Source organism: Callospermophilus lateralis, chromosome 7 (genome assembly GCF_048772815.1).
Source record: "Callospermophilus lateralis isolate mCalLat2 chromosome 7, mCalLat2.hap1, whole genome shotgun sequence".
NCBI classification, from domain to species: Eukaryota; Metazoa; Chordata; class Mammalia; order Rodentia; family Sciuridae; genus Callospermophilus; species Callospermophilus lateralis.
Window position 1 is genome coordinate 5,785,372 of NC_135311.1, and position 18,705 is coordinate 5,804,076.

Below are 18,705 nucleotides of genomic sequence, written 5' to 3' on the forward strand. Positions count from 1 at the left end.
TGGCCATTTAAGACCTTATACTTTAAATTCGAGCAATTCATGGATTCTTGTTTTGCACAGGCATAGTAATAGTATTGATTTGATTAGGCTATTTTTAAGAATGGATAAGATCAGTGATTGTTGCCTATAGAAATGAAATGAGATTCATTCCTAAAAGAAAACCTGTCTATATGAGTTTCTGGTCTTTGAGGGTCTGGTTCATGGCATTAGTGCAAGACAGTAGCCTTTCCTTGAAATGTATTGGAACCTTGAACCTCACACCTGTTGGGTTTCCTTTTGCAGATTTAAAGAACCCAAATGATTCGACAGTACACAGCCCCTTTACAAAGCGCCAGGCTTTCACCCCATCTTCAACCATGATGGAGGTGTTCCTTCAGGAGAAGCCACCTGCAGTGGCCACCTCCACCGCTGCACCTCCACCCCCCTCTTCTCCTCTGCCAAGTAAATCCACCTCGGCTCCACAGATGTCTCCTGGGTCTTCAGACAACCAATCCTCCAGCCCTCAGCCAGCTCAGCAGAAACTGAAACAGCAAAAGAAAAAAGCCTCACTGACTTCTAAGGTACTTGAACTTTTTAGGTAGCTGTTACTGCAAGGAAGTATTGGATTTGTGAATTAAGTTGATATGGGTTAAGTTTGGAAATTTGAAATCAAAGGGAATATTTACTAACATTTCCATAGTAAGATTGTATTGAACCATTGTATTTTCTTCTCCGTTACCCTTTTTTATAGATTCCTGCTCTGGCTGTGGAGATGCCTGGCTCAGCAGATATCTCAGGGCTAAATCTGCAGTTTGGGGCATTGCAGTTTGGGTCAGAGCCTGTCCTTTCTGATTATGAGTCCACCCCCACCACGAGCGCCTCTTCAAGCCAGGCTCCAAGTAGCCTATATACCAGCACGGCCAGGTAGTATAAACATTAGTCTTTTGCTAATTGTTCTAAGTCTGTTGCTGAGACATTGTTCTTTTAACTGGCTGGGAGAAAAGTAATGAATTACAGCATTTTGTTGACTACTTTAAAATGGCGTTACTAGGGCTGAGCTCAGTGGCATAAGCCTATAATCCCAGAGACTTGGGAGGCTGAGGAAGGAGGATTGCAAATTCGTGGGCAGCTTCAACAATTTAGTGAGGCCCTTAGCAACTTAGCAAGATCCTATTTCAAAATAAATTATGAAATAAAAGAGCTGGGGATTAATGGTAAAGTGCCTCTGTGTTTAATCCCAACTACAAAAATAACAACAAACATTTTCACTAGGATTATCTGTAACATTAAGCACATGGAAACCTGGGATGGTGGTGCACACCTGTAATCCCAGCAGTTTGGGAGACTGAGGCAGGAGGATTGCAAGTTCAAAGCCAGCCTCAACAACTTAGTGAGGCCCTAAGCAACTCTGCGAGATCTTGCCTATAAATGAAATAAAGGCATATAAAAAAAGGCTGGGGATGGGTCTTAGTTGTTAAGTGCCCCTGGATTCAATCCCTGGTATAAAAAACAAAAACAGGAAAATAATGGTGCTTGGGTACTTGAAGAATGTTGCTCATTTTTTGAAAGACAGAACAGGACCTCTAACATTTAAAGTACCTGGACCTATATCACAGTTGAAAGTGCTTTTGGCATTCCTTTTTAGCCCTTTGGTGTGAGATTATGCCTGTGAAGGGTAAAACTTTGAACTCCTAGAAAGGAGAGAATTGTAAGGAACCTTAAAAGGAACCCTTTATACCTCCTCTGCTCAACATCAAGTAAGGTTGTCTTTAGCAATAGAAAGTCCTGAGGAATTTCAGGGAGTAGACTTTTTTATATTTGGAATTTAAAAATACAAATATCTGGCCCTAATTTAGGTCTGTGGGGTCATAACTGCCAATTAATACATGCAAATATTTTAAAAAATTCTTCTTAAAGAATTGTACCAGTGATCTTAAATTTAATAAAATCATTGAAATCTAAAGCTCAAAATTCCTTAAAATGAGTTTGAGCTGAGGGCTCACATTGTGATTTATAGAAGGGACCAAGAGTACTATATCCTTTCCACTGACCTTTAATTTCTTTTTCTTAAAACATAAAATGTGAGGGAAGGAAGAGGGTTTTCTCTGCTTCAATTTGAAGATGTTTCTAAGGTTTATGCTTAATTCAAATCCCTGGCATATTAGAATGTGGGATCTACTGTTGTCAGGAGAAAATTGTGGTAGTTTTTTTGTTGTTGTTGGAAATTTTCTTTTGATGTTAGTTTATTCCACTATTAGGTCTCTGCCATTTCCTTAGTATCTGTTCTCTTTCCTTTCTCTGAGATTTTTCCTCTTTTCATTTCCCACAGTGAATCTTCATCTACAATTTCATCTAACCAGAGTCAGGAGTCTGGTTATCAGAGTGGCCCAATTCAGTCGACAACCTATACCTCCCAAAATAATGCTCAGGCCCCTCTATATGAGCAAAGATCCACCCAAACTCGGCGGTACCCCAGTTCCATCTCTTCATCACCCCAAAAGGACCTGACTCAGGCAAAGGTAGTAGCCTCATGAGCCCCTGGATAGAGGTTAGGGAAACAGTGGGCAAAAGTCTCTTAAGTATTAAATATTAGCATTTTACTTCTCAGAAAGTGGTGCCAAGAAATCTTGGAAGTGCTGATTGAGAAGCTGCAAACACATTTTTGTGATTGATAAAATAAAAGTTGTTTTCAGCAATCCTGGAGACTCAGTCAGAAAACCATTTTCTTTGCAGCAAAGGTTGTCTCTAGTAGAATCAAATACCTGTCCTCTCTTGGAACATCTAATTGCTAGATTTTGGGGTACTTATCAGTAGATCTTACTTTGCTTTGTCTTGGCTTGGTGAGAGGGACAGCATATGCTAGAGGTGGTATTGAGTGACTGTCTTGTGCAGCCAGCAGGATAAATGGTTTGGCTGAACTGTCATTCCCACATCCTACCACAAAGATCATTGGGTTTGGACTTTGGGCCTTTTATGTACCTGTTTTGGGGTTGGGGTATCTTCACCTGTTTGGGGGTTGTCTTCTGTTGCTGTTAGCCACACAGGCTTAGTATATCTGGTTTTTATTGTTTTTAATTTTTGTTTTGTTTATTTGCGTAGTCTTGTATTAATCCTTTAGTTAACTAGAATTAAGCTGAGTTAGTATTAACTTCCCCCATTCACATGAGTTTGTCTGTTCGTGCTCCTCTGTTTTCTTGCACCAGAATGGCTTCAGTTCTGTGCAGGCCACGCAGTTACAGACCACGCAATCTGTTGAAGGTGAGTATTCTCCAGGCTTTTTATTCTCAGTTGTTTTTTTCTTTCTCTTAATATTTTTGTATTTCTTAAAAGTGAAAAGAGCTCTGGCACGAGGACTGGTTAGTCTTAATTCTACTTTGCTGCTTAATCTCCAGCCTTCCAAAGTTTCAGGTTCTCTGACTTAAAATGGTAACCATTTTATTGGTTCCCGTCACTGGACAAATGAAATTCATATTCAAAGTGCCTAGAATTAAACAAGATTATACCATTATTAAATAACTCATACTCTTGTCTTTGGGGCAGCATAGGACTGTAGTGATTCTTCACGTTAGACATTTTCTTTTCTTCTGGTGAGATGGATTCTTTTATTTCTAGGTGCTACAGGCTCTGCAGTGAAATCTGACTCACCTTCCACTTCTAGCATCCCCCCTCTCAATGAAACGGTATCTGCAGCTTCCTTACTGACAACAACCAATCAGCACTCATCCTCCTTGGGTGGCTTGAGCCACAGTGAGGAAATTCCAAATACCACCACCACGCAACACAGCAGGTGATTTGGGGTGAGGATGGAGTTTGGGGTGAGGATGGAGCTCTCTGGTTCTTTTTCTTTCTAACTGGCAAAGACCACATTAGCCCCACTTCTGGGTAAATGGGTGACCTGAAAGCTGTGAGATAAAGACAAAGAGACTTATTTTATTTTTCCCTTTCAGCATCTACTTTTGTTTTAACTGTTGCTTAACTATCCCTGGCTGGCTCTTGTGCTTATTACCATTTTCTCAAGACTTTCTTGTTCCTATGTTCTACCTTATTTTCTTGCTTGTGTTCTTGATTAAAGCTCCAGGCCAGGTGGCCATAGCACTGTTGTTGATGGCACCCTGTTTTCTTACAGCACGTTATCTACACAGCAGAATACCCTTTCATCATCAACATCTTCTGGACGCACTTCGACATCCACTCTTTTGGTAAGTATGATGCTGAAAGGAAGTGTGGTTCTTAAGCTTTTCTTAAACTAGCCAACCCTAAGGTTCTGCCAAGAGGGAATTCTTGATCATTTTTTCATGAGATGATAAAACTCACTGAACTGAGGTTGCAGAGAAACGAGTAAGGGGATGTTGGGAAGCCAAAAGAAGCCAAAGAATCTAGAAATAATGCAGAGCTATAAATCATTCCTTATAGCCTGGAAGGGACACCCTCCATCCTCCATTCCTGTGTTGAAGATAAGGTATATGTTACAAAAGAACATACCTTTCTAGGGACTAATGGTATAGCTCAGTGGTACTGTATGGGTTAGTGTGCATGAAGCCCTTGGTTTAATCCCCAACACCAAAAAAAGGAGAGTGGGGTTGAAAGAAAAGGACAAATCTTGCTAACTGATAGAGCTTGTGTTTCTCTTTCCTTAAAACACAACGTCAAGTTTAAAGTCAGCTGTATGTTATTTTAGCCCATGAACTAGAGAAGAAAAGTGTGTGAGAGAAGGCTATGATACATTTTTCAGATTTCAACTTTATTTGACCGGTCAACCAGTGTTGGGCTCCACCAACACTGGAGTTGTCACCACCCACTTTGCTGTCTTTTTTAACAGGATGATGGTATATGAGTCTGTATTAATAACCATCCTTGTCACATGAGTCTTTAGAAACACGTAGCTAGAGAGTTTTTGTACCTTGGTAGAGGAGACTCTGTTATTATGCCCTGACCTTTTTAATTGGGAAGTTGTTGTGATGATCATATTCAGGAGAATGGATTGTTTATCATTCCTAACCTATATTGCTAATTGCTGCTTCTTCATCTCTCTTCCACTGCTCCTCCCTTTTGAAGCACACAAGTGTGGAGAGTGAGGCGAATCTCCATTCTTCCTCCAGCACTTTCTCTACCACGTCCAGCACAGTCTCTGCACCTCCCCCAGTGGTCAGTGTCTCTTCCAGTCTCAACAGTGGCAGCAGTCTGGGCCTTAGCCTAGGCAGCAACTCCACTGTCACAGCCTCAACTCGAAGCTCGGTTGCTACAACTTCAGGTACCTTTGCATAGCTGGATGGCATTCCTCTAGGATGGAGGGAATCAATAATTGTGTGATAGCATAAAAATGTTTTTTTTTTCTTTTAGGAAAAGCTCCTCCCAACCTTCCTCCTGGGGTCCCGCCATTGTTGCCTAATCCATATATTATGGCTCCAGGGCTGTTACATGCCTACCCAGTAAGTAGGATTGAAGGGTTTGTTCTAAAAGGTGGTGTTGGTGGGACTATTCTTTATAGTTCTGGCTTCAGGCAGTAGACTGTAATTACAGTACAGGAAAAAAATGCCACATATAAACTAATAGGTTTTTTTGCGGGGGTGAGTAGTAGGGATTGGACTTGGGAGCAACCAACCACTGAGCCACATCCCCAGCCCTATTTTTTTTTAATATTTATTTTTTAGTTGCACTTGGACACAGTACCTTTTATTTTATTTATTTATTTTCATGTGGTGCTGAGGATTGAACCCCAGGGCCTCACACGTACTCATCACTGAGCCACAACCCCAGCCCTATTTTTTATTTTATTTAGAGACAGGTCTCACTGAGTTGCTTAGTGCCTGGCATTTCTGCGGCTTGCTTTGAACTTGGGATCCTCTATCTCAGTCTCCTGAGCTGCTGCGATTACAGGCATGCGCCATTGCACCTAGCACAAGTAGGTTTTGAATCTTTGTAGCTTTGGAAAAAACAATCATTTTTAGAGAGGAAAGACTAAACTTGGGCAAGGCCCTCTATTGTGTATTTGCTCTGTGTGAAATAGAAATTCTAGGCTTCAGATGCCAAAGGCCAAAACGTTCATCTGGAATTCCTTTCAGTTTCTTGGAGAATTGTTTTTTGTAGATGAATTGATTTCTTTACTCTGAAGATCTTTGCTGCCTCTAACCTAGTCAGAAGAGAGTTCCCCAGCTCACTTTGGAATTGTCTTGAGAATAAATGGCTGACATTGTTGACTTTTTTTCTCAGGTATATCTTCTGTTACCTCCAGGTATTCAGTACCTCTTAAGATGGAGGGTATGAAAATTTTATTAAAAGACAACTGTACTTCCCCTGAAAGTGGAAGTCTAGATAAACATCATACAGACAAGATTGCTCAAATAACACTGTTGGACATTGTTTAACAACACTGCTTTATCTTGAAATTGGGAGGAAACAAGAGTAAAATCTGAATCTTTCATGGAGAAAATAAATTTTAAACCAGATGTATAGATTAGACAGTAAAGGCAGGAAGATTCCATTCATAGAATAGAGAGTACAGATAGCTGTTCATATACTTGTGTCTATTGTATATGTCACAAGTATATGAACCCAGAAATGGTCTAGATGAATCAGTAGTAAGTAGCTCAATGAAAGTTTCAAGATCTTTCATTAATCCTTTAATCTCTACTTTTATTTTCCCTTTAAGTAAATTGAAGGAAATAAATCTTTTTTTTTGTTGTTGTTGTTTTTTTCCTTTTGGTAGTGTTGGGGATTGAGCCCAGGGCCTTGTTCATGCTAAGGAAGCACTGAACTACATCCCTAGCCCAAGGAAATAATCTATGTCCTGTTCAAAGAAGGACGGTGAATAATGTATTGAATTATCTTGCTTTTTAGCTCCTTGGGTTTTTTGTTTTTGTTTTTAATCATTTATGACCATTTCTCATTAATATCACATGCCATTGTCTTTCAGCCACAAATGTATGGTTATGATGACTTGCAGATGCTTCAGACAAGATTTCCATTGGTAAGTATGTGGAAGGGAACTCTGGTAAAGGAGGTGATCTAAAAATTAGTTTTTAAATTTAATTTAAGGAGGTTTTTTCTTTCTTTCCTTTTTTTTTTTTTTTTTGGTGCTTGGGATCAAACCTAGGTTCTCACATATGCTAAAGCACATGCTATTACTGAGCTACACCCCCAGCCCAAGTGGACTACTACAACTATACATTTTCTACCAATGTCAGTATCTTGTTTTTTAATATTTTGTGTCATTGGAGATTCAACTCAGGAGCTAGTGCACGCCAGGCAAGCACTTTACCATTTAGGTATACCCCACTCCCCAGAGATGTGAAATCTTTGAAGTAAACACATTTTAACCTACTCTGTAGCCCAATAAAGTACTCAGGAGCTCTCAAGATGCTTTCAAGATGCTTTCTATATGTCTCAAACACTTAAAATTACAGGAAAAAAAGAGATATGTTTTTCAAGGTAATTTTAGCATATGCTGTTAGAGATGATGTGTGGAGGTTGAAAATATTATTGGTCCTGATGGAACTTTAGGAGGCATATCCGTAGACCTTGCCTGGCTCTGCTTATGGCCAGGCAGGGGGGACAGTATATGCAAGAGTAATCTGGAGTTTACGCAAACTCAAACCAGCTTCTTTGGTAGCTGGATAAATCGCAGTACTCCCGACATTTTTGTGCTTCTCCCCTGTGGTTTTCATGCTGGAGAATGAATAGCATTGAGTCTGTGCTCTTTTGTTACTCGGTTCTAGGATTACTACAGCATCCCGTTTCCCACGCCCACCACTCCGTTGACCGGGAGGGATGGTAGCCTGGCCAGCAACCCTTATTCTGGTACGACTGGGATGGGGCCAAATAAAGGGAGAGGGAGATTGTATTGGGATGAATGGCAAAACCCTGCTTAATAGCAAGAAAGGACCTGGTTCTCACCTTACATGTCTCTGGCGGAAGTTTAAAATGGACGTGATGAATTGCTTGGTAGATTCACAGTCCTGTTAAAGATGAGGGTTTGGCAGCTTTTTTCCCTTTCCATCTCACTTGTCTGTGATTTCTAAATCTCTCTCTCTCTCTCTCTCTCTCACACACACACACACACACACACACACACACACACACCTTACCCAAAAATATTTTTCCCCCTTTGGTTCTGGGGATTGAACCTAGGGTCTCGCATCTGTACTAAGCCTGTGCTCCATCTTCTGCCCCTCCAGATGACATTATAACTTAGGTTTTTCAGCTTGTTCCAGGAAGTAGTGGATGAACTGGTCTTCTCTGCTCATCTCTTCTTCTGTACATTGCTCACAGTGGCAGTCTCATTGTCTTGCTAGACCTTCTTTTTTGGCCTGACTTTCTTGGCATCCTCCTTGATTTATCATTTTTTCTTATCTGTCGCTGTCCCTTCAAGTCTAGCATGGAGTGTTTCCCAAGGAAGAAAATAGGGGCTGGGGGTGAAAGAATACAAAAAGGTAGAGAAATAATGTAGGAACTTTTTCCTGGGATCTTCTTTTTGCTATAGCAAATATACTCAGCAATAGTCTTTAACTGGCACTGTAGTCTATACTCAACTATAGTTCATACTCAACAATAGTCTTAACTGGCACTATGCTAAATGTATTCTGAGCAATGCTGAATGGAGCTTCAAAGAAATATAATTTAAGGAATTGAATTTTAAAAGTTTTGAATAGGATCTCTTGGAATCATGTGAAACCAAGAGGTGACTTGTGTTGCAGTGAAAGAAACGGGTACATTTAGCTTCTTCTGTCACAGGTGACCTCACAAAGTTCGGTCGTGGGGATGCCTCCTCCCCAGCCCCGGCCACAACCTTGGCCCAACCCCAACAGAACCAGACGCAGACTCACCACACCACGCAGCAGACATTCCTGAACCCGGCGCTGCCTCCTGGCTACAGTTACACCAGCCTGCCATACTACACAGGGGTCCCGGGCCTCCCCAGCACCTTCCAGTATGGGCCTGCTGTGTTCCCTGTGAGTGCCTAGCCTTGGTCTCCTTGTGGTGAAGGCTTCTATCCCTGACACTATCCTAGCTGTGCTTTCAAAGCTAGATGAGTCTTGTAATGAATGAGGAGGAACAGTTTCCACATTGGGCTTTCTTCTGGCCTGGGAAGGGGGAGTGGGATTGGAATTGGTTGAATTATAATAGGGATTAACTTTTTCTAGAATTAGCCAGAAGGGGATGTGATACCATACAGCTTTGCTTTCTTCAGATGGCCATGTATTCCCTGATAGCACTCCCCCTTTTCCTTCCTTCAAATTGCCTCTTGATTTCAAAGGTAGATTATGGAAATATTAGTAAGGGTCTTATTTCACTATTCAAATTATGGCCAGCCTAAATCAGGATTCATAGCCACCTGAACACCTGGGCCCTGGAGTAGGACAGGTGAAACTGATGGTGCATGCTGCCATTTCACTGCAGTTCTGGCCCTTTTGCTCTTCAGGTGGCTCCTACCTCTTCCAAGCAGCATGGTGTGAATGTCAGTGTGAATGCATCAGCCACCCCTTTCCAACAGCCGAGTGGATATGGATCTCATGGATACAATACTGGTAAGCTCCCCGTGGCCCTGGTTCAGTGTCTCTGTGAGGTGTTACTGGGTTGGTGAGGGTGTTCTGCTCTCCACATATGAATATTGATGCTTGGCTGAATTGGATATCTGGGAGCATCATCAGCAGAGGCTCTTGACTCTAGGAAATGCTTTTACTACACATGATTAGAATGCTCAGGGGCATTTTTGGCCGCTAAAATATGTTGTCTGGCCTAAACTTTGGATTAAAAGGAGGACAAGGACCCTAAGATTTTGCTGAGATATCAGTGGAGGCAAGTGTTGTGGCACTGACAGTATAAAAGAGGATATATTCACTGAAAAGAAGGGATAAATGCTTTCATAGCTAACAATATGATTAATAGGCTTGGCTTAAGTCTTTTTGTAGTACTATTATTATTACTATTCCCCTTTCATTCCTAGCTAGAAGACCTAAGATATGGAGAGAGAGGATAGGCATGACCACGCAGTAGAGACAGAATTAGACTGGGAGGTTCCTTTATTTGTATGACTGGTCTTCTTAAAAAGCCCATTTGCATATCTGATGGCAGGGAGAGAATTGTAGGAATCCTCTGGATAGGTAATGACCTAAAAGATACTTAGCTTATCACTTATTTCCATATTTGACATCCATGCTCCACTTTTGAAGGATGGAAGTGGAGGAGACATTGAATAAAACCATTTCATCTACGTTTTTCAGTGACATATATGAGGAGGAGCCTATTGTAGTTGCAAGGGGTTGGGGTTGAGGATTGTCTTTCAAAGCTCAGTTAGTTTCAAGGTGATTTGGATGGAGCAACATCTGTGTGGGCTCCAGATGAGTAAATTGCTCAACATTTTATTTATTTTTTGGTACTGAGGATTGAACCCAGAGACATTTTACCACTGAGCTGTATCCCCAGTCCTTTTTATTTTTTGAGATAGGGTCTCACTAAGTTGCTGAGACTGGCCTCAAACTTAGAAGCCTCCTGCTTCAGCCTCCTAAATTGCTAGGATTAGAGACATGCATCAATGCACCCAGCTCAAAATTTTCACTAATTGGGAAACTGTCTTAAGCTGAGCACAGAAGGTAATAAAGACTAGTCTTAATAGTCAGGTGGAGCTTTGGACTGTGCTCTATGACTTAAGAGTGGGTCATAATAAATTTTAAAAATCCTGAGAAAAGCCCCATTAAGATTTACTACCCAGGTTCCTTGGGGCCACTGCTGTCACTGAATAAGGTCTTGTTGATGATGGGAGGATTATAAGCCTTTTGACTTGGCCCCATTCCAGGAACATTAAAATTAAACTTCAGCTGGTCCAGGTATGAGAATTTTCAGAGGTAAGGTAGGTGGTTGATAATATAAGACAGTTGGCATATCTGATTCTGGAAATCCTAGCTTCTTACCTCCCTTAATATTTCAGAAACCTGTTAGTTCTTTGAGAACCCCCAATCCCCAACCCCACAGAGGGCTCTTGTCATTCCATTCCTCATCAACCTCTAAATTCATTTATTTTTATGTATTTGATTCCTTTTAGGAAGAAAATATCCACCCCCTTACAAGCATTTCTGGACGGCTGAGAGCTAATTTGGCCCAAGGCTGGGGGCTGTGTTTTGTGTGTGTGTATAAATTTGCACTGAAGTCTTGTTTCAGAAACCAGACCACTGAGGAGAGCCTGCTGAGCTGAGGCCATGGCCTGCGTGGCTTGGGGAAATGAGTTGGTGGATATCTTCTGGGCTTTTGAACTCCTCCCCATTTCCCTCTCCCCCTTGTGTCTGACCCTGTCTTACCCATTTCGAGTTCAAGCGGTGCAGCACCTCCGAAGCATCAATGCACACACCTGCTGTTGCTTTTGATTTCTGGAAGGCATGTAGTTTCAACTTGTAACAAAAATATTTGTAGTCTTCAATAAACTGTGGTATTTCTTTAGCTAACTCTGGCGTTCTTTCCGTGCATGTCTTTCTGGACACTAGGAACCAATGTTGTATTGTGGATAAAGGGTGGAGGGTGGCCTTTTAATTCAGACCCCAGCCTAGGCAAAGAGCTGTTAACTTTTCTGTATGGTTGTTTTTAAGGTGGGAGGAGGGGAAACAACCTCAGTTTCCAGCCTGTTGATTGGTTGGTGAAGGAGGCTACTTATAAAATCCCTGATTCCCATGCTTATATCTCTTCACTTTTCCATTTGGATCTTCCCTTTTTGCTTTTGACATAAGCAGAGGAGAAAGGACAAAAAGGTTTATAGAGAGAAAAGCAAAAAGAGATGGTGTTCTAGGCTGTTGATAGGGAAGCATTTTCCAAGGTTTAATTCCCACATCTGTTTCCCAAAGATTGACTGGCTGATTGAGATCTGATAAAACCATTAGTGATCAGCTAGTTGATGACTCAGGTTCTGTGGAAACTGTGCTAGCCTGGAACATTGTTCTTATCCTTTGATGGTTTCTCAGAGATTGTGGATTATTAGTCATTTTGCACTTGTAGGTGTAGCAAAGGATGTGTGGGAGAGATTTGATTAGACATCCCAAGTATGGAAATTCTAATCACTACTCGGTCCACCATCTACTAGTACACCATCAGCCCTTTTGTTTATAGAGTTAACTTAGATCACCATCTTTGGTTAATTGAAAACCAAAGTGTTCAGCTTTCGTTGTATTTGTTTCCAGCCCTCTAGAGTCATTTTGCTCTGTGGAGGGTGATCGGCTTTCCCAGGGCCTGTCATATTAGGAAAGAATGGTTCTTGCTTCTCCTCCCTACCATCCACATTCTGTTGGGATGATTGTCACTGTTTGGGAGTGGGTATAGGCAGGACATAATATTTGAAATAAAAAGGGAAACCTTTATCTAGGCTGAGCATAATTGTAGTATAGGTTCAGGAAATCAATACCCATTATTTTCCTAGGTTTTCTAATGGTTACCTTGAAGCTATTATGGTGACTACACAGTATTCTTGGGGGGCGGGGGTCTGCGTTTCTAGTTCCTTAAAGACCTCATATCCAATTTAAGACCTCTGGACTAGAAGCTGTATTGTAGCTATTCCAGTCTCTGCACAGAATAAGACCAGGTAGGGGTATAGTACAATTAAATTTCTTCTTACCAGCCAGATTAAGAATCTAATTAGTCATTTTTCCCTTCCTCCAGAGCAATCTAGCCTTGATTTGCAGAGGGTAATCCTTTGCAGTAAAGAAAAATCAGTGTTGGGGTTTGTCTTTAAAATGTTCTGTTTATTCCACCTTCAGTCTCAATCCTTCCCCACAGCCCTTATTTTTTAGCCATTTCTGTTCTTGAACTCCCTGTTCTTAAAATTTGTTACCCTGTTTTTCTCTAGATGAACATCTGAAGTTTGGAAAGGGAAGGGGAAAAATACCCCGTTAGCTCCTTAAGAGGTTCCTGTCTTGTTCCCGTCTACTTCAGTGCCTTCAGAGTGTAGAGTTGATACTTTGGAGATGGGGAAGTATTTTCTCTTGCTTGGTTTCTGTAGTTCTGTTCTTTTTCCTAGTTGGTGTTTGCTCCTCCCTGGAACTATCTGGACTTATGATGTGGGAGGGTTTTCCAGGTTAAGATGCCTCTTCTGTTGGGAAGATTCTAAAGTGACTGTCCAAGGTGGGCTTAACTTCTGAAGGCTGGCTTTGTCATAGGCATTGGTTGGGAGGATTTGGGTTCTGGAGTTTGAAGGGGGACTGCTGTTGAATTGTGGGTAAATGGAGAATTCCTTATTTGTGATTTGTTCACTTAACACAGCTTTTCTAAAAAAAATTTTCATCGGGGTGTTTGTAACAGCAGAGGGCAAGGAAAAAGATCCTAGGGCATAGACAGAAACCCAAAGTTATTCTGGTTTCATTTTGTCTTCATGGGACCTAATGTATTTTTAAAATCATGCTGTAAATTCCTAGCTGTTTTGTTTCTCAGATTTTTAAAATTTCTTTTGAAATGCTAGATTATTTATCCCATGGCCTTTTCTGTCTCGTTAATCCATTGCCAAACCCTAGGAAGAAGAGTGTAGTATATTTTTCAGCTTGAGGAAAACAAAATGAGTGGTTATACTGCTATGGTTTCCTTTGAATTGTAGTAGTTATAGGAAGAAGTTTGTCAACTGGAAACATGCAAGTAGTGGTGTGGGTTAGGGCTTTTCATGGAAACAACTAAAAAAACAACCAATGTATTTAGTTTCTGTATCCCACATAAGCTTTAGGAAATAGCCCACTCTTACCTACACACTTTCCCTCCTTGCCTCTGTACTGGAAGTGTGTAAATGGAAACTCACTTTTATGCCAGCACTTTAATTAATAAAAAGCCGAAAAACTCGCAAGACTAGAGAAACTGGACTAAGTGAGCCAAGGCTCCAAGAATAAAAATGCTCTTGGGGACTGAATTGAGCTGTTCCTCCAGTACTTACCTTATTCAGTAAAGGTATGGATTCTGAGCCCAAAAGTTGTCTCTTCAGGGACTATCTAAATCTTCAGGGGCAGGACATGTGGGGTTTGGGTAGATTGATTTGAAGTGGACACTACATGTTTATTACATTCTTTTTGGCTTGGCACAGAAGTGTTTTGAAATCATATAGGCTGATGAGGTTTGGTCATATTCCCTTGCTTCCCCCCAAAAACAGCTCACCTCAGTCTCGTACATATACTCCACATCTATCTGGAAAAGGAAAACGAACCCTTAGGGAGCCTGTGTGTCATGAACTCTTATGATCTCAGGACTGACCTGAAGGTGGAAAAACAGACTAAAATTCCCTTTCAGTGCTATAGCTAGCAAGGCTGCAGACGTCACTTGACCCCAGGAACAGGGCCAGCAGCTAGCTGAGCTAACCTCCTGTCTGTTTCCTCCTCCCTCAGGTGTATCAGTCACCTCCAGCAACACTGGCGTGCCAGATATCTCTGGATCTGTGTACTCCAAAACCCAGGTAGGTGCCCGGCTCTGGACAGAAGTAGAAAAAGACACAGAGATGTGGTGGCTGAGGATCGAACCCAGTGCCTCACATGTGCGAGGCAGGTGCTCTTCCATTCAGCCCCAGCCCCAGCCCCAGCCCCCACCCTACCTTTTTTAAATGGTCTCTAGATTTCAGTTTTTCTAGAAGTTTGAATTTAGCTCTCTGAGAAGAAACCACAAAGATGAATAGGAAGCCAGGTGTGCTAAAAGGCCTGTAATCCCAGTGACTCAGAGCCTGAGGCAGAAGGATTGAGAGTTCAAAGCCAGCCTCAGCAATTTAGCAACTGAGACCGACCCTGTCTCTAAATAAAATACAAAAAAGGGCTGGGGATGTGGCTCAGTGGTTAATTGCCCCTTAGTTCAATCCCTGGTACCAAAAAAAAAAAAAAAAAAGGAATAGGAAGGTGAGATGGGTACATTGTTATAATGTGATGTGAGTTATTGTGCAGTTGTCCTGGCTTTTTTAACCTACCCATTCCCAACCTTTTTCATAACTTTCCAAAAGAAAATATACGGGAAAAGGAAACTAGTTTATTCCGTTCTTTGTGAATAAATCTAAACAAAGAGTAGGTATGGAAAGGAGATAACCCAAAACCTAAGTGAAGCATTTGTTACAGAGTTAGCCACAAGTTTTTTGTTGTTGTTGCTTTTCTCCCCCATCACCATAAATAACTAAAAAGTTTGCTATAAAATGTTAGGGGTTTGGAGAGCAGGAAGTGCCTCAGAGCCAAGACCTTGAACACTCAGAATACCTCACTGTATATCCATTTCTTTTGGAATGTCCAAATAGTTTAATTTCTACCCAAGCCCAGGGGCAGGGATGCCAAGGATAGTTAGCAAATTTTCTTATGTTTATGTACAACACTAGTTAATTTCACATTCATCCTTCTGTTTGATTCCTACAACAGAGAGGTCAGTAGCATCCCTGTTTCAAGTATGAGTCAACTAAGGCTGAGAGATTGGTATTTTCCCAGGATTGAGTAGCTGTTAAAAGGGCAAGAGTTGGGACTGAGACTTTTATATCTGACTCGAGATATTCTGTTCTTTCTGACTATGCTGTTTTCTCAGGGTGGGGGAGCTTTGGCTCAGAAATTCCCAGGATTCCTTTGCCTGATACCTTTTATTCTTTTTCCTTCTTTCTTCCTGGACAGCAGTCCTTTGAGAAACAAGGTTTTCATTCCGGTACTCCTGCTGCCTCCTTCAACTTGCCTTCAGCCCTAGGAAGTGGGGGGCCCATCAATCCGGCCACAGCTGCTGCCTACCCACCTGCCCCCTTTATGCACATTCTGACCCCACATCAGCAGCCGCACTCCCAGATCCTTCACCATCACCTGCAGCAGGATGGCCAGGTAATAGCCCTTCTCCCTCTCTCCTTTCCCTTCCTCTTCCTTCCTGTCCCTTTTAACTGCCTCCCCTTTCCTTTTCTTACCCTTCCTCACCACCACCTTCACCCAATCCTCCCCAGCGCCAGCCAGGGGCACACAGCACATACAGACACAAGCGCACATAACACGAGCGGCCGGCAAAAGAAATGTCAGAGAAGGGGCCAGATCAAAACCCTTTTTGCCCATTTCCTTTGGTGTCTTTTTTCCTCCACCTCCTCCCATGGCACAGTTGTCCTCATCCCATTAGACCTGGGTCACACCTTCCCTTTTACCTCTCCCAGCCTTTCCCCTTTCCTGACATTATAGCTTTCCCTTCTAATGGTGGAGTTCTATTGTCAAAGTTTGTCCCTTTATTTTCCATATATCCTGGTTCTGCCTCAGCTACCATATTTGCAGATGATTCTCTGTTGCCAGCGCCAGCAGGAGGAGCAGGTAATGAAACTGAATGATGATATGCTTGAACCCACTCCTTTTCAGACCCCATTTCACCTCCAAAGCCTCAGGGAACTTGAAAAGATTGCGCGGTCACACATCGGGATACACAAACACAAAACACCTTGCTGAGCTCTCTGGCCTCCCTATCCTCTGTTCTCCTTCCCTCCTCAATACCCTCTTGATCTTTCTATCCTTCCCCAACTCTGGAAAAACACTTGGTTACCAGAATGGAAAAGATTGGTGGGGCAGAATCTGGAGCCTGAGGCTTCAGACTGTCTCTCCTTTCTTGCCTGAAACAGGCTCATAGATGTGATGTGTGGTGGTGGAGAGATCCACGGGGTGGTACAAGAGACCTCTTGAGAGCTCCATCATAGGTGGCTGGAGACCTAGAATTAAGGGGTTCCCTGCTCTCAGCTTTTCAAGTTGAGGCATTTATGGGACTTAATGAAAATGGAATTACCTTGTGGTCACTCATCTCCCAGAACCATAATTCTTATAGTTCCCTTTTTTTCCAGACCCAGGTCAGGGGTAGTGAGAGGAGGTAGAATTCAAAGTAGAACTGAGTTATTATCTCTAAGGCATCTTGTCCTCTTTTCACCTTTCCCCTATTTAAAGGTCAAAAATGCTTTCTCGCATGGAAGAGAGGGGGCTGTATTAGCTATGGAGACCAAATTTTCTGTGGTTGAAAAGTAAATGTCAATAGAATCTGAGCAAGGGGAACAGGAGAGTAAGGCAGTTTCGCACATCTCCACCTGGACATGGTACAGATTTGTCCCACTAACTAGACACCTTTTTCCTCCCCATCATCCTCCCATTCCCCTGCAGACGGGCAGCGGGCAACGTAGCCAGACCAGCTCCATCCCGCAGAAGCCCCAGACCAACAAGTCTGCCTACAACAGCTACAGCTGGGGGGCCAACTGAGGCCCTGACCCTCCTCTCCCGGTCCTATCTTCTGAGAGGGCTTCTCAGCTGGAAACTATGGAAACAGCATCAAAGAGAGAAAGGAATGTGGGGGGGTTCCGCTGCCCCCCACCCCCAGCGGCCCACCCCATGCCTCAGCTTCATGTCTGTCCCATTCCTATACCATCCCCACCCTGTTGTATGTATTATAGGATTTGTATTTTCTTTTTTTTTTTCTTTCTTTCCTTCCTTTCCTCTTCCTCCTCCTCCCTTGCATTCAAGATTATGAAACTTTGCTGTGGGCCCTGCCCTTCCTTCACTTCTTCCTGTTCACCCTGGTGGTATATGGGTGAGGTGGGGAGGTGGGACCCCCAAATATATATCAGCCCAACAGCCCTAAGTCTCCTCCTTTATTATTAGGAAAACAAAAACAACAACAACAACAAAAAAATGGCGTCATGAATATGAACAGCATTGTCAGATGAATTAGTTGAAGTGGTTTTTTTTGTTTTGTTTTTTTTTTTTGGTTTTTTTTTTTTGTACTGTGTCCTCAAATTTAATGGATTAATGTGTCTTGTATATATAAAAAGAAAACCTCTACCTTCAGCCTCTGCCCATTCTTGCTCCGTCTAGGATATCCTCAGTCTCGTCGATGACCAGCTTGGTGAATAAGTATTACCGTACCAACTGGGCCTCCTCTTGCAGGCCTCGAAGGCAGTGGAATAAAATGAAATCTTTGCCCTTTAAGAACTACTCTGACCTTAATGTGCTAGTATCTTGCCCTGGAAGGGATTCCCTTCACCCCTAAGAATTTCACAACCTGAGCCTGGAAAGAGCCACTACAAATCTTCATTTCTTCCAGAAACTGCCACATCTTCAGCACATTTCAGACAGTGAAGGGAGAGGATAGAGATTGAATGGAAAGGAGGGGGGAGGATGAAGAAGGAGCTGAGACAATTTCAAAGAAAGAAATGGCTTTATGGAGTCTTTTAAGTATGACATAGATGGATCCACAAATGAAAAGAAGTTGGAAGCAACATCACTTTTGGCTGGCAAACCATTTCCCTGCTAGAATTAGACTGCGGTATTTCTTGCTTTTTTTTTTTTTTTAGTTTTAGTTTTAGGTGGCCACAATATCTTATTTTATTTGTATGTGGTGCTGAGGATGGAACCCAGCTCCCGGCGCATGCCAGGCAAGCGCGCTGCCGCTTGAGCCACATGCCCAGCCTTTCTTGTTCTTGAATGCTCCATTAGGCTGTTATACCCTGTCTCAGGAAGAGTACTCCAGAGCAAGACCTAAGGTGGGCGTAAGGTCCAGGAAGGAAGAGGCTCTGAGTACATGACAGCTGGAGTCTGCCTGTTTTAGGCTGATCTGAAGCCACCATCCTGCCTCAGCCCCCTGACTAGGGACTAGGATGTAGGCCAGCAGCTCCAGGCTGAAAAGGGGATTTGTGACCTCTAACCGTATTGGGGATCTAACTCTAGGGGCGCTCTACACGGAGCCACATGTCCATCCCTTTTTAACTTTGTTTTGGTACTGGGGATTGGACCCAGGGACGCTTTACCGCTGAGCTAC

The 18,705-nt window shown here is 42.4% G+C and overlaps 1 protein-coding gene and 1 non-coding gene across 19 annotated transcripts in view; both read left to right on the plus strand.

Annotated features, from left to right (window-relative positions):
* The window catches only part of Ubap2l (ubiquitin associated protein 2 like), a 45,590-nt gene extending 27,703 nt beyond the window's left edge, over positions 1–17,887 (plus strand). For 6 of the 18 annotated variants that reach the window (XM_076862021.1, XM_076862019.1, XM_076862018.1 and 3 more), the window contains 16 exons: positions 283–560; positions 731–903; positions 2,309–2,498; positions 3,183–3,237; positions 3,592–3,766; positions 4,106–4,178; positions 5,035–5,230; positions 5,320–5,408; positions 6,893–6,946; positions 7,695–7,776; positions 8,710–8,927; positions 9,398–9,503; positions 14,316–14,383; positions 15,561–15,758; positions 16,176–16,226; positions 17,055–17,615. In XM_076862021.1, the coding sequence (XP_076718136.1) occupies positions 283–560; positions 731–903; positions 2,309–2,498; positions 3,183–3,237; positions 3,592–3,766; positions 4,106–4,178; positions 5,035–5,230; positions 5,320–5,408; positions 6,893–6,946; positions 7,695–7,776; positions 8,710–8,927; positions 9,398–9,503; positions 14,316–14,383; positions 15,561–15,758; positions 16,176–16,226; positions 17,055–17,150 (2,102 nt within the window). In that variant the 3' untranslated portion in view covers positions 17,151–17,615. Of the gene's footprint in view, positions 1–282; positions 561–730; positions 904–2,308; positions 2,499–3,182; positions 3,238–3,591; positions 3,767–4,105; positions 4,179–5,034; positions 5,231–5,319; positions 5,409–6,892; positions 6,947–7,694; positions 7,777–8,709; positions 8,928–9,397; positions 9,504–11,017; positions 11,415–14,315; positions 14,384–15,560; positions 15,759–16,175; positions 16,227–17,054; positions 17,616–17,762 lie in introns of those variants that run through there. The other 12 variants (XM_076862034.1, XM_076862035.1, XM_076862036.1 and 9 more) reach the window with 6 other exon arrangements.
* LOC143405353 (small nucleolar RNA SNORA58) lies at positions 7,481–7,617 on the plus strand. The gene has a single exon (XR_013092060.1). It is a non-coding gene; the product is annotated as a small nucleolar RNA SNORA58 (small nucleolar RNA).
* Positions 17,888–18,705: the final 818 nt, after the last annotated feature.